The sequence below is a fragment of the Ixodes scapularis genome, unplaced genomic scaffold, assembly GCF_016920785.2.
Source record: "Ixodes scapularis isolate PalLabHiFi unplaced genomic scaffold, ASM1692078v2 PGA_scaffold10__122_contigs__length_95168666, whole genome shotgun sequence".
In the NCBI taxonomy this organism is placed as follows: domain Eukaryota; kingdom Metazoa; phylum Arthropoda; class Arachnida; order Ixodida; family Ixodidae; genus Ixodes; species Ixodes scapularis.
In genome coordinates, this window is record NW_024609836.1 from 88,007,118 (window position 1) to 88,028,826 (window position 21,709).

At 48.5% G+C, this 21,709-nt stretch overlaps 2 protein-coding genes across 3 annotated transcripts in view; both read left to right on the forward strand.

The window, feature by feature from the left end:
- Positions 1-423: 423 nt before the first annotated feature.
- Positions 424-3,904, forward strand: LOC115319343. The gene is made up of 2 exons (XM_029979283.3): positions 424-675; positions 3,544-3,904. The coding sequence occupies exons 1-2, from the start codon at positions 428-430 to the stop codon at positions 3,806-3,808; spliced, it is 513 nt and encodes a 170-aa protein (XP_029835143.3). The 5' UTR covers positions 424-427; the 3' UTR covers positions 3,809-3,904.
- Positions 3,905-10,673: 6,769 nt separating this feature from the next.
- Positions 10,674-21,709, forward strand: part of LOC8053802 (acyl-CoA:lysophosphatidylglycerol acyltransferase 1) — a 39,101-nt gene continuing 28,065 nt past the window's right edge. For both annotated transcript variants that reach the window (XM_040503479.1, XM_029979240.2), the window contains exon 1: positions 10,674-10,926. In XM_040503479.1, the coding sequence (XP_040359413.1) occupies positions 10,825-10,926 (102 nt within the window). In that variant the 5' untranslated portion in view covers positions 10,674-10,824. The remainder of the gene's footprint in view (positions 10,927-21,709) is intronic.

A 21,709-nucleotide genomic window follows, 5' to 3' on the forward strand; every position in this document is an offset into this window, starting at 1 on the left:
ATCAAAGCAGCAGCTGTGGCGATTGCTCGTCAGTTCCAAACGCAACAGCGCGTGCCACCTCCTGCGAGCGTGCTCACTGGATGTCCTCGTCTTCTAAGATCAGGGAGCCTCATGACATCATAACATCTGTATTTTTGCTTCGTGTTGTCTTACTTACTCTGTCCTTGTCTTCCGGAGCATTTTGTCAAAATAAGTCATGTACCAACTGGCCCATCTGTTACTATAATGCTGTATTTTTGGGCAAAGCGATCTCCTGCAAGTTACAACGTTACAACAGACTCATTTGTATTGTCCCTTATCTTCCTCCTGAGCAGCCAATTAGATGTTTCCTTTGATTTCTTGCAGAAAAGAAAGAAAAAAAGAAGCGACAGAGGCGCGTGGCACAAGGCTCGTGACCTGTCCATGACTCCATCCAGTGAGGGAGGCCATGATCCGGCAGCTGCAAGTCCCGAACGCAGCGGCCTGCGCGACGACGGGCAATAGACGAGCAGACAGTCTACCTCCGGGACTGTCCGGGCTGCCTTCCGGTCCGGCGGTCCCAGATCCAGGCGGCGACCGGGGCGAGCCGTCCCGGATTCCGGACAAGCTGGGAGAGGACCCCGGACCCCGCTGTCCCGAAGATAAGCGGTCCCGGTTGTCCCACTTCCTCAAGCGCCTCCGGGGCGGGCTTTTGCGGTGAGCACAAGCTAATCGATGCGACCGGGGACAGATGGATGAATTCCCACGGCTTCTTGATCGGGCGGCCGCTTGCGCAACCGAACAAGTCTTTTCTTTTTTCTTTTTTTTTTCCTAGATGACATTTCGAACGTAACTGCCTTTGCCTGTGCTTGTCCAAGATTGATGGCATTTGTTTCTTTCTGTCTTTGAGCTGATCGAGAGGAGAGGATTTTGCACGAACTTTGGGGTAATCTAAACAAAACCGGTCGGGAGATGAGTGCGGTTTGAGGACCCAACCGGATTTCTCCCAGGATTAGAGCGGCGGGGTTTCAGATGTCCAGAGCGTGCCTGCACATGAGAGCGTCAAGAGCACGCACGCCCAGCCAAAGCAAAACCGAAGGCGACTAACGCGTCTCAGGGAGACACTGTTTACACCCTACCGGTGACTAAGGCTTCGTTACATTTGTAGCGCATGTCTTACGCAAGCAGAGTAATCCAGCATTTTCGAAAGAACTCCGAAAACTGGGTTGGAGGATTTCTTGAATGAAACAATGAGCGCCGAGGAAGGAGAGGAAAGCTTCGGACAAACTTGGGAGTAAACGATAAGCAGCCGCTGAGGGTGCTCATTCTGTCATGGCAGCGGAACCAACAAGATCTAGCGTCCTCGGGCCACGGCCGGACAGGATGCGCGCTCGCTGTCTTGCGGTCTTTCCATTGGAGCATGACTGCACCTATGGTTGAAAATCGGCAACGTCACTCAGTTGTGTGGAAGTGCCAATGGGCGGCCGGGAGCTGCGCCTTTTTGGAGGAAACAGCTTCAGGCCGGTGCCATTTTCAGCGTTCTTGCGTGCTGGGTTGTGGAGATCTCGCGCTCGACTCTCGGTCTATAAACATTGGAATGGTGTATGCCCGGGGTCTGTGGCTGTGGACCCTTTTACTGTTTTACCGAGCGCCTTCTGGCCGCTCCCTCTTCGCAAACCCGTGGAGTTTGCTTACGTCAGCAGTGCAAGCATAAATGCTACCCAGACGACAAAGTCGGAGATTTAGCCAGGGTCTTCGGTTGTGCGACTTAGCGTCTTAAAGGTGACCTGTAGGTTTACGAGAATATGAGAAAAATGTGAACAGGTATAGTGGTTCTTGACTCCTTTTGCGTTCACCTGAAGAATTGGTGGTTACATCTGTCGTAGACGTTTCGAAGCAGCGTTGTCGAAGTGGCTTATGTTCATTCTTTTTGAGAGCCTATTTACGTCCCTGAGTCCTCGGGGCTTTTGTTTGCGCCTTGGCGTCCTCGACCACGCCGTAGAAGGCGCAATGTATTATGTTTAGTGTCCCTGCCGACACGGCTGTGGTCGAATTCATAGACGCTTTCCAAGTGGCCGATGGTCTCAGTGGTATTCAGTAAAGAACCACCGAACCCGCGAAGCCATCGGGTTGTCTGCTAGCAAGGAAAAACCGGTTGTGGAACTGCATTACGGGCTTTTGTCACCGCTTTATGGTACTGAGACGATAGCAGAAGTCTCCATAATTAGATGGTGAGAAGGCACAATGCTTTAAAAAAAATCATTTACTTTTTTATCTGACAATTTTTAACCTCGCGTCTAGCCCCCACGCATTTGTCCATAACGGCCCTAGCAACGATTTTGTTTAGAGCGCAGAGCGCCATGTTGTGACGTCATCACTTACGGAGTTAATAGCGCCTAGGAGACGAGGCCTGCGTATGACGTCATCGTCGGTAGATCCCCGACCCGCCCCAAGCACGTGGTGACGCTCGTCAAGAGTGGCCGCGGCAGACGTGTCCGTCTTGGAGTGATCGCCTGCTTGCGTCGCACTCGATATGAGACGCTGTGAAGCGCTCTGGCGGCAACGTTGTTAGATCAGCTCAGTTAAAGAACTGCTCATAGACGCTGGTTGCACGGGCAGTGCCCCCCATCAGTGACCACGACTCTCCTCCCATCGTTCGACGCGCCGGACGGCTGCTATGGTAAATGTAGTTAGTGTATTTTATGGAATCCGTACGTTTCGAAGCACAGCGTTAGATGGCGTTCCACCGTACCCTATAGGACACACAGTTATTATACAAAAGTCTCCATGGCGCTTCAAACGACGGGAGGCGGACTGAAGCAAGTGAAGGAAGGTATCCCCTTCCGCGGGAGTTCCACAACGTTGGCTGGCGGCGATGCTGACGCGACCTCGCTGCTTGAACGTGACGTTTGGGGATAAAAGGCTTTGTCCACTATAGTCCGTTGCAACTCAAGAATGTAGGGCGAGGGTAAGACGGGCCAGGGAGGAGGAAACAGACGGAACGCTGGAGAAGAGAGGGGGAGACCTCCTTTTCTCTTTAGCGTTCCGTCTGCTTCCTCCTCCCCGGCCCGTCTTACCCCCGCCCTACCTTCTTGAGTATGGTGCCGGGATCGCGTCTTCGACTAGTGTGTTTACCGCGCCCCAAAAGAGAGGTCCTTCAATTTCCGCTTGATGACATTATAGAAGTGTCGTGCTGTCGCCGGTCGCGATCCTGGCGGTGTCCCACCAGTGGTAATTGATGTGGCAGACGCCTGTTCTGCTGCAGGTCGCTCTCCAGTGTGGCAGTTCACGGTAGCTTCGGCAGCCAGAAATTGGGACGCCGCGACGGCAGCGACACTCGCGTTCGCTCGTGCTTTTCGCCATCACTTTTAAGACCAACTGCCAGGATCGCGTCGTCCGACAGCAGAACACTCCAGCTTTTGTGAGGTTATTTGGTGACACTTTGGGGCTGCTGTTGATGTATGGCTAGGAGATGACGCTAAACAAACCAGTCGGAGACGCGATCCAGGCACCTTAGTAATGGTTTAATGCCCGAGGAACTTTTAGTAAACACCCCGTTGCTTTTTGTTCGACAATGTTTTGAAGACTGCTCCGGTTTCCAATCCGTGGCCCCCACAAGGACCGGCAGAACAAGCCACGTGGTTCCTGGTGGGACGCGGCCCTGAGTCGCGTCAACAAGATGGCATCCAGGATCCAGGCGCTCGTGCTGGCCCGCGGCGTGTCAATGGACAGACAGACAGCCCCGGTGTCTCGCTACAACACGCTCCGCTCGGACGACGAGTGGTCCACCACCCTGTCGCCCGTGGAGGTCCCGAGGAGCTGGGAGGGCCCCTGCGGCGCCGCTCTCTGAGGGCTCGCCGCTGTGCATGCTCGTCGAGGACATTTTAGCTCGCTCCAAAACGCCGTTTTGAGCCCGTCCATCGCCCGTCTCTTTCTAATTATTTCACCTATGTATCATTGGACAGATAATATTATATTCGCCAATAAATTTTATCGCAAAGCCACGAACGGCTTTGAGTTGCTCGGTGCTGACACTCCAAAGCGTACTCTTCCCGCCAACTACGCGACAAAAACATAAAATGGCGAAGTATAAACCCTTTTCTTTGCAGACGGCACCAGGCGGTGCTCCAGTCTTTGACACCCTAAAGCACCTTCATGTTTCAAAAGTAGCGCAAGGTTCGTCGATGCACGAGACACGTGCAACGTGCAGCCCTTGGGAAAATCATGGCGGCACAAGGCAGCGCTGAGTTAGATTTCAGACCATGAATGTCCCAGAAGGGGCGTGCGGCACGTGCCTCGAGCATTTTCACGACAATGAATGGCGCCACTTTTCCCAGGATAGGAGTGCTACCTTGCGCTACTTTTGAAACGTGAAAGGGCTTCATGACACCCCAGCGAACCTTCGGTTGATAAAAAAAAAAAAAAATTAACAAAGACCATCTTAAAGGGGTGGTGTAACGATATTCAATTGGAATGTTTTCACTTCACACAAGATTACTGACACTATTAGCGGCGAGATGTTAAGGTGGCGCCCTTGTATGGTTCCCTCTCGTGACGTCATGACCTTGCGATCAACGAGTTGGGTGGTGTTTGTAATGAGCATGGTGGAAGCTTGAAATCATAGCGATCTGAAGCCAACACCATCAAAATTGAAGTTCATATATTCCTCTTATTTCCGTCGATGAGAAATCCTTTGCTGACGTCGTAGTCAGCATTCGGCCAATTGTGGCAGACCGACCACAGCGACGCTTTCGATCGCGCACGTCGTCAATACTTCACCTCTAGATGCATGGACTAAGAGCGAAACAAGCGCCAGCGGTAAGCCTCGACTGCCTTGACTGGAGCCAACGTTACTAGATTACCTCAGTTGTGGAACTCAAGCGGAAGGGGGCACCCCCCCCCCTCACTTACTTCAATCCGCCAAGTGTAAAGCCCCTTGATAAAAGCGTTTTTGACAAGTACCGCCAACCATTGTTGTGGAAGCGCGCGAGACACGTGCCATGAGCGGGTGCTCCGCCGCCATTCGCTTCCAAGGCCCGCTCATTTCAGTGCTGCGCCGCCATTTGCTTCCAAGGGCCGCTCGAGACATGGGCCTCGTGCACTCGCGCATTTGACGCTACTTGTAAGACAAACGCAAACACATCGAGGGGCTTTAACCAAGTGTCGTTCGAAGCGCCATCTAGATTTTCGTTTCATAACTGTGCGTTCCAAAGAGCAGAGATGAAGCGCCATCTAGACGCCGTGCTTCGAAACGTACGTAGCGATCCCAGCGATCCTGACCCGATTTCCCCGTGCCCGATTCCCATAGAATACGCTGCAGTTACCAAAGCAGCCGTCCGGCGGCGCGTGGAGCGACGCTTGGCGAGTCGTGGTGAGTGAGGGGGGTATTGTTCGTGCATGCAGCGTCTATGAGCAGTTCCGTAACTGAGCTAATCTAATAACGTTGACTGGAGCACTCGCTGCACGAGCGCTCGTGCAGCCACCGAAGCTTCGTCTAACAATAGTCCATGCTAAGGTTAGACTAGAGTCAATGGTTTTCTTCCCAAAAAATTGTTAATAGAGTCGCTCTATTCAACAATTTTCCGGTTCGCTGCGGCATCATTGGACAGTGGTAGTCAAGTGAGTCGCTATCATCATCGCGTTTTTTTCAACGTTACCATCTTGGATCCAGCGATCCGCTGCCTGCATCTGTTTTACTGTTTCCTGCGCGCGCACGCTGAAATCCGTCACTCAGCAAGCATTTCTTCCTTCTTACGTCGAGATACGAACAACACGACCTTGATTCGCTGCCACAACCGCGGCTACGGCAGCTGGCGGAGGCGACGGCTACAGCTCGACTTGGCTCAGCTACAGTCACCCCTCCATCTGCGCGTAAACCCAAGATGGCGGCGCCTGACGCGCTTCAGACGCGTAGTTTGGGAGTTTCCGTACTCTGAAAGCGTAGATTTATTTAGTGACTCTAGGTTAGACAAAGTATAGTGGTACCCCAGTATATTCGAACGCAACGTCATTGACGAAGGAACCTGTTTTTGTTGCGTAATTTCAAGCCTAAAAGCGAGCGTTTTCTTTCAGTCCCTCCGCAAACCTGGATGACGTAGCCTGGGGGTCGGGTCGCAGTGTCAATGCGGCTCACAGATTGAGCCTAGAGTTCCTGTATAGCTACCTACGGTAGCAGAGTTGCGCATTCAGCCTCGGCGAGTGGCCGTAGCGCCGGCTTTCCCGCACGCCCTGGATGCTTTGCTCCTCACGTGACTAAATTTGGCGAATAGCGGCGCCGCGCGCGCCGCCGCGCATGGAAAACAGGAGAGGAGGAAAAGGAGGCGGAAAGCAGGGGAACATACGCCGGGGCGCGAGAAACGTCGGCGGAGCGACCGTAAAGGTGGCTTTCTTGCACGTCACCGGATGCTTTGCTCCTCACGTGATGGATCTCGGCGAAAGGCGGCGTGGCGGCGCGGGGAAACCAAATGCGCAACTCTGGCTCCCGTAGGGAGCCTATACAGGAACTCTAATTGAGCCCAAGCATGGCGTGAGCACTCGATTTGGGCTCGTAATAATCGATAGCTCGACAAGCATTCGGACAGTGGCTCGTGTCCAATCGGTGCTTGTGCAGAGCTGAGGCAACTGCCGATCGTCATGATTCAAAAGTGAGACTTCTTCAGCGTTATATTCGGTGTTAGGAAGCTCATGTAATATTGCTTTGCTCTGTTGCGTACCGTTGACATATTTGTGGAGGGCGGAGAGGCGTTTCCTGTGATTTCAGGTATAGTCACACATATAACTAGCGACCCTGATTTTAAGACACAACATGGGCAAGTTTCGTTACTCTGAAGCAACTTTACTTCTGACTCTGAAGCGTAGCTTATTGTGGCACTAGCTCCTCCTACAGCAATGCAGAAAAGTGCAGGGCAGTCTACTTCCGGTATGTGTACACCGCCCTATACTTTTCTGCCAGGAGGTGGAAGTCACTGACCTCCACTAGAGGGCTGGATGGCGCATTGACCGAACTAGGAAGGCTGTAATGAGAGTGGGCGAAACTCAAAACCTGAAGGGCGTTTGCAATTTAAAGGCTGCGCCTGAGGGAAAAGATAGGGAAAGGGTATGCGCCAATGTTGCCTGCACGAGAGCAGACGCCCGCTCTGTTGCAACTCAGTTGCTCCATGTGTCTTTCCTCCTCTCGCCTCCCATTGCAAGCAACGAACGCCGTGGCGCAGCCTTTCTCGCTTCCTTCTTTCTCCGGGAATCGCAAACGTCGAGAGGAGAAAGCAGGGTTGCCAGACAAGCCGCAACGTCCAAGATGGCGGAATTTACCATTTTTTCGCGTTAAACAAATACTTAATATATCGGAACAGAACTGGTGGAAAAGTACTCATTTATGCCTTGCGTAAATTATTCGAGCACATTAATGGGCTCTTATGACCTAAGTTAGGAAATAAAACGACCCTTTGCCCCGTAGACTCCCAGCAAAATTTAGCAACTAAATGCCGTCCATATCCCGTGATAACCATGGCTATGTGCCAAATCTACTCTAATGGATCACATGGCAACACAACTCGAGTAACTCTGTGAATCAAAGGAGGTTTTCGAAAACAAAAGTACAAGACTGATGGCGCAGACAAGCTGATGTAGAGTTACCATTTTCTTGAACCACCTGAGAATGGGTGCAGACCTAGAAGAACCAAAAGGGAAGGAACAGAAAGACAGAAGGCATCGTCTCAAGCTGAGCTTGGAACTTTTGAGGTAAATTCACGCCCGCCGGGCCTTCGTAGTTTTGGCAGTTTTCGACATTCGGCACCAAGGCAATCAAATCGGCAGTGCTTACAGTCAGGGGGATCTCGGACCCCCCAAGGATTTCGGCAGAGGTCTGAGACCCCTCTGGGAGGTAGATCAAACCATCGAGCCCCTAGCGGCGAAGTTGAGGACTAAACCCATGGGTACAACATGAATTATTTGGGCGTGTATATGACGCGGCGTTATGCTGTGTCAGCCAAATGCTGGCATAGCCGAACGTTCCAAAGCTGCATTATAGAAAGACTTCCAATTTGAAGACGTCTTCGTCATTTGAACGAGGCGGGCTCTTTTTGTATTTGTATTCAACTACGTCGAGGCCTACTACTAGAATATCTGAGGCGATGAAAACGGCTGAGTGATTCCTCTCGCGTGTTATTTACGTGTACCTTGGTCCCTTGCATGTGCGTGCCATTTCGGAGACGTGTAACTAAGGCGTAAGAATTTTTAGACATCACTTCCGATCAGCTGATCAGCGGACGCTGGAGAGGAGGTCGCCTTCTCTCCAGCGTTCGCTCTACTAAAGACAAAAAGGTGGGAGGAGCTCCCACTTCGCTCTTGACCTGACACCGACTATAGTGGCCCAGAGGTTCACAAAATCGGTTCTAAAAGATTATTCCCGAAGCGGTTACCAAGAACACAGTGCCAGTGCGGCTCCGCTATCTGCAAGCACGTACTTTCGTGGATCTTGCTGGCACCCTTTTAGTTCAAACGCATCCTCCTGGACGTCGGCTCCCTCCCGCATTCCCAAAGCCATACAAAAAATTAAAAAAAAAGCGCCGCGGTGATTTGTTTACACGTGCGCCACTTCGCAAAGCCGTATGGGCCGTCTCCTTTTTAGCATCGATGGTAGTTGCGAATTCGTAGCGATCAAGTTCGTTGCAGTCAACTAAGGCGGCTATTCCATCATCAGGAACTTTGGGCATTCGGCCCGTTTACATAGACATTTCGTAGCGTCGACATTATATCGAACGTACACAATCCTCAAACCACCCCAAACAAGCGTGGCCGAGAGGACCACCCGATACTAAAACTATAGTGGGAGCCAACTCTGCTGTTACTTTCTTCACCAAAACGCTTCGGTACTTCTGGCCTACGTAATCTCTATGAGTGATCCTACTTCCCGTTGTGGCGCTGCTCTTACTGAGATACATATCCACGAGGTGTTTTTTGGTTATTGTTTTATTCAGTTTGGAATACGCTTTTTTGGCGTTATCCTACGCAATATTGGTATTGGCGAAGTCCTAGTTTGACCCGCTTCATGCTTAAGCAAAGAGATGAGCTCCAGAATTTGGTTCCCATACCCCTAACTCTCGAATAAGACTTGTTCTGAAACTGGCATCTGGTTCGGAGCGCTTTGGGCAGAGGCTGAGCCCTTCGACAGGACATAGTTTTTTTTTTTTTTTTTTTTCGTTACTTTCTTTTTGCGATGAAATAATGCTATTTCAAGGTTAACAGCGCAAGATCAATCACACACACACCGACACACAAAAGGACAAACACAGGCGCTGACTTACAACTCGCTTTGTATTCTGTTGCTTCTGTGTTCTCGTCCTTGGGTTGACTCTTTCAATCTCCATGACCAGCACAATAGCAAGAGTACCGGAAACACTGCTAAATATGGCGAAAGTAATCCACGGAGAAGAGGAAAGAGAGGGACAAAGGACAAAGACCAATCTCCAACCACAGCTAGGTGACTGGCGCGCGAACGAAAAAATCCGCCTGGTCCGGTCGCGCACCAGTCACCTAGCCGTGTTTGGAGATCTGTCTTTGTCCTTTGTCCCTCTTGTTCCCCTTCTCCAGGGATTATTTTTGCCATTCTTGTCCAACTCGCTTGCACCTTTGCATTATAATCACTGCTAAATATGTTTTCGCTCCTCAGCGCAATTATCAGGATAAAAATTCGAGCTCTTTTTGAGCGTGTGTTAAGACTGCTAACACACTTGTCAGCGAGAAGCGAGAAGTGTGTTAGTAGTCCGTTCTTAACACTGTCTCAAAAGGAGCTCGAATTTTTGTCCTGATAATTGCACTGAGGAGCGCGAAGCATATTTAGCAGTGTTTCCCGTATTCGTGCTATTGTGTTGGTCATGGGGATGGAGAGAGTCAACCCAATGACGATAACAAAGAAGCAACAGAATACAAAAAAGAGTTGTAAGTCAGCGCCTGCGTTTGTCCTTTTGTGTTTCGGTGTGTGCGTGATTGATCTAAAGCCTGGTTCAGACAGTTGCGTTTGACTGCGTTGCGGCAGCGAGAAACCAGGACATCCCTGCTACTAATATCGCGTGCTAAGATGATTCTTTGAATTGGGTTGCACGCTTCACACGAAGCACAGATGTGCCGGTGACTCGCTTTCGGTTCTCGACGCAACGCAGTCAAACGCACTCAAACGCAAGTGTCTGAACCGGCCTTTAGGCTGTTAACCTTAGGATATAAGTCACCAACTCGCCCAAGTTTCGATCTTATCAAATAATGCTAGCTTTCATTTCGGGGACACGACGTATAAATAGGTGGGTCATGAGCACAAACAAAGGCTCGAAAGAAAAATTTGAATGAACACCCCCAACACCGACTCCCGAGAATTCTCGAAAGAACGACTTCTTTTTGAAACGAATAAAACACACTTCTGGACCACACGGTTTCGGTTTCAAAAAATATCTCAGGTCCCACAGACTCGAAGACCCTTTCAATTCAGCCGAAAACACTGAACGTGAGAACATTTAGAACTTCCGCCCGCCTAAAGGGCGCGCTCCCAAAGGCGTGGAAATTTCCCCCCGCTGTTTTGCATTCCCCGTACACTTTTCATTTCCAGCGATTTCCAGGTCACAAACTGAGCGGGACTGAGCGAGGGGCTTCCGCTCAAGTGGTCGAACGCAGCGCTATCGCCATCAATCGACGCTGGCGCCGTTGGGCGTCCTTTTCCGGAACCGGTTTCTTTTTCATCGCCACCCGCAAGCAGCAGCTTCGTTTGATGGCGAATGTGTCGCCTCCGTGTTAGTCGTAGCGTCTTGTGAACCTGCCCGATCTGCCCCATCCGTGTGCTTCGAAAACCGCGACAGGGTCCGGCCCACGCAGCATGGAATCATGATTTCGAAAGGAACGAATCCTCCGAAAAACTCCGAGCTCAAGTATGGAGGTAGCCCTACGAACCGCGGCCTTCACCACAAACCGGGCACGCTCCACGATGTAAGTCCTCTACCTCTGCCGATTGTGCCTCTCGTGTAACGCCGGATTGCCCATCTTCGATGGGCAGCCTTTCGAGAGCCTACTTTGTGCTCCGACTGCTTTGTGGCACCTCACCCGTGTGAATCATAGGCGCTTCGAACGGAGTCGGGCTGTTTGGGTGTGCCGCCCTCGCGATACCTCAGCTGTGTAGGTAGGTACGCGTCAATGGCAGTCGTCGTAAAACACATCGAAATTGCGTCCCTTGTGCGCGTTTTTCTTCTTTTCTGTGTATCGAGGACGCGACGTGCTGTTTTCGTTCCGTCCATTTCTTGGCCCTTGCATGTTTTGTTCTTCGGAGGCCCAGGGTTGTCCTCGCTTTCATTCTCGTGCACTGACGTTGTCGTGGAGGCTGCCTGTCGAGATGCCGAAAAGCCGCCCGTACGGGAATGTTTTTCTTTTCGCCCGGCATACCGGCTTTTGGTCACGTATCTGCGCGATCGAAACGATACAGAGGTACACAATGAGGCAAGACCGCAATTTTAGACTCGCCCAACTCTTCTTGTATTTCCTTTTTTTTTTTTTGGCCTTTTGTTTAGAAATGTTTATCTCGCATTTTACATTTATGTTTATATTTTCTATCCCGGTTCATTAAGCGCTTCCAGGTCATATCATATCCTTATGACATTTGTTTGCTTTTTGTATTTTTGTTGAAGTTTCTGCTGCTCAATACATGCAGACCTTTTCTTTTCAGCTCGGACGCGACACGCACCTTTGTAAGCGATGAAACAATGTTATACAAAGAAACAATGCGAGTTCTTTTTAGGGTGACCTCGTCGGTATTGGATAAACATTGTACGAAAGAAATCAAACATAATAGACAGAACACGCACACCACAGGTGCTGTTCGTGTTCTGTCTTTTATGTGTAAATCTTTCGTAAAATTCTTAAACAATAAAAGCTAGCTAATTCATCTACCAAACCAACGAATGACATCTGGCTCACCCCTGCAAAGGCCTGACCATTACGAAACTTTACCTTATGCCATTTCGGTCAATGCGCAGGCGAGCTGTGGAAGGTTGCCGTGATGATTCAACCCAAGACCGGGGCAGACGAAGATGTTTTTTGCAGTGGAAGACGAAATAGAGGTGCTATATCTCCCTGTTACTTTCTCTTCCCCTGTAAAACAATTTCCTCCTTCTGCCCACTTCTCGGGTTAAAATCATCATGGTATTACTTTCTGCTTTCTGAATCAACATTGATTTGTAAGAACAGTGCAGGCAAGCTAGTGGAAGTTTACTATGACGTAAAATAAACTGAGCCGGGTGACAAGAACGAGGTGTTACAGAAATTGAGTTGCAGACACCATTTTGAACCCGGCTAATGCATTTATTTATTTGCCTGCCCCATGTATTCTCCAATGTATCCAACAACGTACGCGAGGAGACGTCAAACACTCCTACAAACTACTTTTACGTTCAATTTGAATCGGAGCCACAACAAAACTCTGCGGTATTTCTTCTGGCTGTTTAATGTGCTCCTTCCAGCATATTAAGTGGCCATCTTTGATATTTTTGTTTGAAGCGTCTACTAAAGACGAGTAGCCAGAAATGCATCCAAGTGAGTTCAAGTCATGCATCAAGTCTGAACGGCCCTCCACCATTTTCATTTCAAAGAGCCATTAAGGAGCTTCGAGCTGCGAAAGCGAATGATAGACGAGTCGACTTGGAGCATCTGTGCAAACGTTTGTTCGAGGTGCCAGGGATCAGAGGAACGCTGCAGGGTAAATGTCATCCGGCAGCTGTACTGCTCTCGTTTTGTTTTGGCTGCATCCATAGCAGACAGAGTGTTCTGCTGATTGCTTTGCTCCACCTAGCTGCAGACAGGAGGGATGGGTTTTTGTCTCTCACCAGGAGTAAGTCAAGGCAAAAGGGGAGCTGTGATGTTGCAGCTTGACACCCAATTCCAGTCTATCGTGCCTCAATTTGCTTCATTCGTAACAATGTTTATTACGCTATAAGATTTATAATATCCTATGTCTTCATTATCTCTCGTGTTTCTTATGCTTATGGCTCAACCCCTTGGTGGAGCTACTTCACTTACACAAATTGACCATTTTCATTTTTGCAGCTCAATTTACGAATCTGGTTCATGTTTAATATATATATATATATCAGGGGTGGCCAGGCTGGCCTGGCCTAAGAGCCGCAAACAAAGCCACGGAACTTCTAAGAGCCGCGGGGGCGGGGAGGAGGGAGGGGAGGGGGGGAATTTAACTTTTGTTCAGAGTCTGACGGTACGTATGGGGGCACAAGGCTGTACGACTGTACGTATGGGAGTACAAGGCTGTCAAACTGCAAGCTGCAGTGTGCTTTATTCTGATATCCTTTCTTTTGTTTTTTCCTGGGGAAACGCGGAAAGGGGCGAAAGAGGGGGGGGGGGGGGGGGGGGGGCCCTTACGAGGGATCCGCGAGCCACACTTGGAGCAGCAAAGAGCCGCATGCGGCTCGCGAGCCGCGGTTTGGCCACCCCTGATATATATAGTGATCACTATTCCCATAATCTTTGGCCAAGTTCGGAGAACTCTCAGTTCTTCCGTAGGAATTGCTTTCGTTCGTCTGTCCTATAAATTACAAGCAAAGGTGCCGTAACTTCAAGACCACCATTATCCTGGGGGAAATGAATGGACCATCGCCCCATGTGTACTGTTTTTGTGCATAATCTGTCACGATCTCGGTAATTTTTAACTCCAATAGGGTGTGTTTCTTTTCTCAGTTTCCAAATTCGTCCGCCAGGCCGCGGCAGTTTTTGTTGCACACTTGGATAGGTGGTGGCTCTCTCCTTGGCGTCGTTCCCGCCAGGTAACTAGAGGCCACTTGGCGCTTTCCCCTTTTGCCTCATCCTTTCCGCCTTACCCCAACTTCGCTCCCTGAGGAGAGGGGAGCGGAAAGAGGGTTATCTTCCCCGCAGAAAACCCATGTTGTATGTCAAGAAACGAAATGGGGAATATTGCGGTTTTAGGGAACTAGACGGAAGTATTTCCAACTCCACGAGAAGCAGTTTGTGTTAGCCCGCTCTTTTAAAAACCCCAACACGAATGAAACTCAAATGAACCCCTAACCCAGTTAACTGAAACGTATCGCCTCATTTGCCCTCAGCCGCACCGATTCTTTGGGCCCGAATTTCTCTGTCGGTGAGGGTGGTGTTGGAACAGTCGACGTTGCCATGGGTGTCGGAAAGAAACCCCTCTGTTTTGTGGCCGCAAGTCCTCCCTCCGTGGGCCCGAGTTTTCTGGAGTGGACGTTCTCCGAACCTGGCCGTCCACTGTGCAGCCGATAAGGTCGCCCTGAGCAAGTTATCTTTGAGGCACTCCCACTGCCAATTCGAGCACCCTCTTTCGACAGCGTTCGAGCCGATTGTTGAGACCATTTGGACCTTTTTCTTTTGGTCGAAGTACTCGTAAACCTTATTCACCGAGACAGACAAGAGTCAGAACAGAAGCCGAGGCTTTATTGGACTAAAGTAGAAGTTTGAGCTAGTTGGTATTTCGTGATTAAAGATTAAAACAGCGCAAGGACACGGACAAGAACAAGAAGGTAGAAGCGCCTTGTTTGTCTACCTTCTTGTTCTTGTCCGTGTCCTTGCGCTGTTTTAATCTTTATTGGACGCGAAGTCGTTCCTTCTCCGAGTGCGAACCAACTGTTGTGGCCTTTTTGTGACAGGGTGCCCCGTCTCGCATGTGAAGGACTGTTTGCAGTTCAAGAAACTCTTCCCCAAACGCTTGTCTTCTCCGCGTCTAAGATTAGCAAAATTGTATGGTTGGATTTACAGGTACCCGAATTACCACTAATTGCGTTTAGAAGTCACTTTGTCATTTGGATTGCTTTTCCTCTATAAACTATTGCCTAAGCGACAGAAATTCAGCGTCTCCGAGATTCCGTCAGGTCCCATTTCAGAAGTATACACGTTCGGGCAATTTCATCAAATTACCGGCGTACGCGTAGTTTTTTTTTAACAAATTGCTTCGAGATAAGGTGACTGCTTGAGTTTTCCCCTCGACGTATTTCTGGTGAAATGAAATAGAGAAGTGACCGGAGGCTGTTTGTGTTCCCTTGTGGCGACAACCTCGGAGTCTGTACTGCTGGTTGCAGGTCGTCCCGTGTCGGACTCGTTTCGAATCTGCGGAGCGAAGCCTTGTGATGAGGAAGTCGCTGATTAGGTTGGGTTGCGTTGGCTCGTCACTTTTGCCGGCCACAAATCGGATCAGCTGGCCGCTCTCCGGCCAGACAGGGTCGGCACTGTTTGATCCGGTTAGGCAGCTTATCTCCCGTCTGACTGTCCCCGCGCAAGCAAGCACGACGATTGCGCCACTGCAGCCTGGCTCGTACACGTGCGAAAAAATGAGTCGGGGCCCCAGTAACCTTCTTTCCGCCGGCCCAACACCAGCGGAGCTCGTGGAGTCGGCCGAACTTTGCCAAGGCCGACGGGTGGCCTGACCGGTGTCTCTCTTCTTTTACAAACTTTCTCCTCCGTTGCCTCCTTCCGATTGTCATCATTCGGAGCGCCTTCCCCGGGTCTGGTGTTGACCGTGGTCTGCTGCGCCTCGTCCGCTGCAGGGCCTCTGCCTGTGCGTGTTTGCCGGCCGCTTTTCCTGCTCTCGGATGGATATTTGGCCGTCCAAGATGATTCCGCACGTCGTGAACAGGATGTACGTGAAGCGGGTAGGTGCTACCCTCTGTTGCCACGCCATCTCCATCGGTCGGGGAGTCGACGCGACAAAGAATATTTCGGGGAAGTTATGCAGCGTAGCGTGGCTTGGAACCTTGCGACAACGACCTGGAAGATATTGAACTCTAACGTCCTCAAGCAGCCTTACGTTCGATTTTAGTTCGTGGCACGCTTTTGCTGAATATTTCGGAACGCAGCTGTTTGCTGTAGCGTAGTGTTGACAGTAAACGTACAAGACAAGCGCGACTCAATCTCCTCCCACGAGCTCGCAGGGAAAGTTCATTTCTGGCCAACGGCTCTACAGCGTTTGCACTTGTGTTTCAAGCAGTGTTGGACAAGATAATCGACGGGAGTATTTGAGATAAGTTACCCAATATCGGTTTCACAAAGTATTTGAAGTACTATTCACTGAGTAAAGTACTATTTGAGTAAAGTACACATACTTTGAAATTGGCTTCGATTACTTTCGAAGATACTTCCGCATTGCGCAATGTGTATCGACTTCGGCGACATCCGAATGATTTCTTTGCAATCAGCAGAAGCAAACAAAGCCGCACTGTTATTCTACGTAGACCCAGTACAACGAGTAGTATCTCTGGTGCACCCTACAAGATGATAAATCTATTTTCTTTCATTATTTTTAAGACGCGAAGAATTCCTTTTTGTGCTGGTTTAATAATGCGCACCCCTAACGCATCGTTTTACCTATCACCATAGTCACTATCCGGAGTTCACGTTAAACAAATCTCGAATAGAATAAAAAAATGCGTGGTATTGGGGCCACTTCCGGCCTCCATGACAGGGTGCCGAGAGTGCTTCCGGTTCGGGTTTTGTTTGCACGCTTTTAAAGGGCAACATCACCGCTATGTTTCGTGTGTTCCGCGATGAAATCAGTGTTCTGCTACGTTTTCCGCTTCCACTAGCCTCTTGAAGTGCTGTAATGCGAATGGACTGGGCAGCTTTGCTATGGAAGATCCCCCCAAAGAAAAGATCCGCGGCCGTCGAGCACAAACAGTCTCTGTCACGTGAGCGTCAATTTCACGCTGATCGCTGAATTTGGAAATCAGATGCACACATCCGACTCTTCCGGACAGCGAAGATACCGAATCAAACAGATCACACTTGATCTTATGCGAAAAAAGATTTTGATTGAAAGATTACTTAATATTCGCCCAGATATAACTTTATTTTAGCTTGAACGCAGGTTATCATGACACAGACCAACTTGGTATAGTGCATAAATAAATTAATACAAAATAATAGTTTTTTTTTTTTTTAATCTTAAAGCAGAATGACTCGCTGACGTTAATTTCGGTGTGCACGGGAGCTTGTGAACAGACTGTTTATCTGAGATTCCTAAACAAACTACTAAAAAAAAAAAACACAAAAAAAAACACGTAAATTTTGTGAGTTTTTTTGTGTCAGCGAAGGAGTTCAGAATGGGAGGGATCATTTCACATGCAACCGAATCTGGGCTTCGGTTTTATTTTAATTTCAGACACGTCAATTCTTGAAGCTTGAGAGTTAGATTTTTCTTTTCAGCATGCAATAAAGCGTCTGTTCGTGACACGATTGAAACGAGATATGACTCAGCACGGCAGGTGCGTGGCCAGGGGGGGGGGGGGGGGGGGTTATCAGGTGTCAGAACACCTCCCGAAATTTTACTTTAGTATATATATATATGGGCGGTTTCATTTGGATTCAGGCAACAAGGTGCAGTCGTATTTTTTTATTTTGCTTCCAATTTTGTATTCGGTGGTGTATGTTTCAAAAACAATTATTTTTATTTTAATGTCCTGACATGTTTAGTTCCCGAGAAAACAAATCTCAAAGAAGCGGGAAAGAACAATGAGGTTTCGACGATTGTTTGATTCAAAAACGTGTGGCGTTTTTGAATCACTCCCAATCTCGAAGTAATCACAAAAGAGCTTCTGTAGATTTTTATTGTGATATGTAGGCAAGTAGGTAAAACGACATTCCAACTACACTTTATTATTCGTCGCCTCAATCTTCGTGAAAATCCCCAAGCATGCCTCCGCGAACAAATGTGACCTAAACTGCGGATGTTTTTTTTGTTGTTTTTTTTTGTTTTGAGTCGATTATGTTTATTATTTCTTTTAAAATAATACCACGTGTAGAACCTTTCATTGCCTTCCACATTATGGAAAGTTTGTGTCTTAGTCATGTACGAGTACTGAGAAATAAATTGTGAAACAAAAAGGTTTTCACTTTTTGTTTAATTTCAGCACGCTGTATAAAAAAAAAAAAAGAGGTCGTTTTTATGTTTGCAGAGTAAAACAAAAACATAAAAAAATAAAGAGTGACAGAAATAAATAAAAATGATTCTGTTGTGTTATCATAGATTATGTGGCGCATAGGCTTTAGGCCTGAGGGCCTCTCCAATCATGGCACCGGCGGAAATTGTCTGAAAACCCGCTTTCGGCAGTTGCGATTTTATAGAGTGTTTAGACGTTTGGAATTGCAAACTTCATATTATGTGCCTAACGACATCAATGTCTTTTATATGATTATCTATTAAACGTCCCCTAGATTTTTATAATAAAGAATCAAATATGCCGCTATAACCCATAAACTCGCCATCGGCATTTGCTCTTTTTTAGAATATTTAGAGGCTTAAAACTCAAAACTAGTGCTTACACCTCTAACGGAATGTATGCTGGCTAAAAGAGAGAGTGAAGAAAACGCGACGAGAAAAAACAAAACAAAAAAAAGTTTTCTTTTTGTACAGCGTGCTGAAATTGAACAAAAAGTGAAAGCCTCTGTTGGGGATTTTTACAAAGATTGGAGCGACGGATCATGAATAGTTGTTATAATGTAGTTTTACCTCCTTGCGTATATATCACAATAAAAATATATAGAAGCTCTCTTTTGATTACTTTGAGATTGAGAGTGATTGAAAAACGCCACACAGGGCAATCGTCGAAACCTCGTTGTTCTTTTCCGCTTCTTTGAGATTTGTTTTCTCTGGAACTAAACATGGCAGGACATTCAAATAAAAGGGATTGTTCTTCTTGGAACATGCACCACAAAATATAAAAAATTGAAGCAAAATAAAAAATACGACTGCACCTCGTTGCCTGAAAACTCTGGCCGAAACGTCGAAGAATAAACCGTCCGTTGTTGCTGTAGATAGATATAAATAGACTCTGGCCGAAACGTCGAAGAATAAACCGTCCGTTGTTGCTGTTTTCACCAAGGGTTTCCTTTTCTTCTCAGTTACACCCACGCCTTCGGTTCCCGCCACCATGCCCGTTGTGTGTGTTTATATATATATATATATATTTTTTTTTTTTTTCATTGTGTGTGTGCCATCAGCACCTTGAAACACCCCCGAAAATATTTTCCGGCTACGGCACTGCAGCATGGGCACCACCACCCTTTGGATATTTATTACTCACCCACGTGGTGAAACACAACAGCGCTTGTGTGTATCTGCCCAAACAGAACAGCTTGAACGAATGGGCTCTGTCCCCAGGAGTGTCGCGTGATTGTAACAACTGACATGGTAACCCTGGAGCCGAGGAAGAGAAGGGACCTAGGACAGACACAAAACTGGGAACACAGCTTTGTGTCTGTCCTACGTCCCTCCTTTTCCCCGGCTTCAGCGTTACCATGTCACGCCTGCACCCTTGCTTTAGTTCCATTGTAACAAGTTGGACGCGAAACTAGTTTCCTTATCTTGTCGCCGGAGTTCCAGAATTCAAAAATAGTAAGGACAGAACGAGCGGGTTGGTATGGATAATTAAAGGACAACTCCGCTCAATTCCAAAAAATTTAGGCTTACATGTGATTCAAATTCACAAAGCACTACCAAACAACTCTACGTCTTCGGATTCGCGAAATGTGGAAAATTATTTGTGTAATCCTAATTTAAACATCAGCTGATACCGAAACCGAAACTTCGGTTGCGTCAGGCAACATTGGTCTCGGGTCGTTAGAGTCATGGCCACGTCACGTCGAACCACGTGGTCTTGTGACGTTCGGGAGGGAGCGAGAAACAGGACACGCGACGCCAAGCAGGTCTTTTTTTTTATTTTTTTTTTTTTTATTATTATTGGACGCGGGCAGGTCGCTTGGCACGGCGTGGACGGTGATGGCCCGGGGGGAGGGGGAGAAGACAAAAGAGGAGAAGGGGAGCGGAGAAACAGACCGATAAGCGCGCAGGGCAGCGCAAACTAGCGCATCCGTGTTACGGTGATCACGTGAACGCCCGGTCAGCCAACACCGGGAGGAGAAACTCATGACGTCATCGTTCAATTTCGCTGGGAGAAGTAAAAACAAGCAAAACGTGAAAATGACGTAGTCATGCCTCTGACGTAGTGGTTCAACGTTGGCCGCTCCAACTCCGTGGCATTGACTGCGCTGACGATTGCGCCTCGCGCCGCACGCTAGAGTTGGCAGATTTCGGCGACTTGGCTCGCTTGAAGGTTTGCTGGCCAGTTTACTAAATATATAATCGAAATTAGATCGTAATATTTGACATGGGGTCTTCCTATATGATACTGAAGAGGGCTACGTAGTTTTCTAAATATCAAAAATGAAGCGGAGTTGCCCTTTAGCCTTTTGACATCTGCACCTGTGCACACGTGAATATCATTCAGGGGATCGCCGCGGTAGGTCGACGTTGTCCCAATCACGATATCTCCACTGGTCGTCAAAGACACAGCGCTCGCTTTCTCCCGGGCACGATCGAGCGCGAGTGGCACAATCATTCCTTCAACTATGTCCGACAGGCGTAGCATAGTTTCGCTCTGGCCAGCACTGACGTCACATCGCACACTTTTGAACACCATGTAAAAGGAGGAGAGGGAAGCTGCTTTCGTAACAATTTTAAGTGACAGGTTAACCTTCTACGATCTTCTGGGAGGGGAATAGCCTGTGCAAATCCGGGAGGCACAAAGGAGGATCCTAAAAAGAGGGGAGCTCCTTCTTCCCCTCTTCTCTGGAGGGCATCGGAAATGACGCCCGTGCACGATAAACACGAAACAATTACACGCCTCGGTGATTCATGGACGTGGGCGTCCGTTGAATGCCTCACGTGGACGCAAGTTTCCACTGGGCCGTCAGGTAGGCGTAGGGCCACGTCGCCACGGAGGCCACATAAAACGAGATGAGAGAGAGAATAGTTGTTTATTTACAGTCACGAGGAGGTCAACCTGCTTAAAAGCTGATTTGCTACTTCGTAAAAGAGAGGCGGTAGGATTGGGGACAAGAAAGGAAAGAAAAAAAAAAGGTTAAAAAAATTATATAAAATAATACGTATTTACATTATGTATGTACATCAACTTCTATAGACCTTTCCAAAAAGAGCGCTCTGGCCGCCGCCATTTTGCGAATCGAGCGACCCCTATCAGCCAGAAATTTCTGGCACCCGCCTGAGCTGTGGAAACCCGGTCAGCGTGACTCCCCACCTGCACTTTGCATTCGGAGTTCGCCGGCTTTTCTTGGAAGTTTTTATTTTGTTCGCCTGTTTAGGATGCTTACCCTTTGTATGTTATCTCCCACTGTGAGAACCAGGGAATACCAGGGCTCGTAGCCCGCTCGGCCTTCGCAGGAAACGAACGAAGAGAGCGAACGCCAAGCAGCCCGCGACGCCGGCAGTTCGACGTGCTTGGAGGATTATTTCCGTCGAGATAATCTCCCAAAAGCCTTCCAGGCTGTGTTCCGGGTCTTCGCAAAAACTAGCTGATAGGGTCGGGTCCGGGGTGTGGCGACATAATAAGCACGTTCGTTCATTTGCTATGAAGCTGTGCAAAAAAGGAGCTCTCTTCTACATGTTCCCCAAGACACACCGTATTCCGTCCGATCGTCGTGAAGTGACTATCGTCGACACTGTATATTGGACATGCTGTGTTATTTGAGACCTTTCTCAAATCCTGTTCGGATAACGCAGCACCGAGGGGTATGTACAATATATTTTTTGTTCGATTGATGAGACTCATTGAATTTTATGTTGTGGGCGGGGAATATCCATGCAGTACGGATATCCTGTGTGGTCAAATATTTTGACGTTTATAGATTGACACGGCTGAGTTTACGGTGCGTAAAACGATGAACA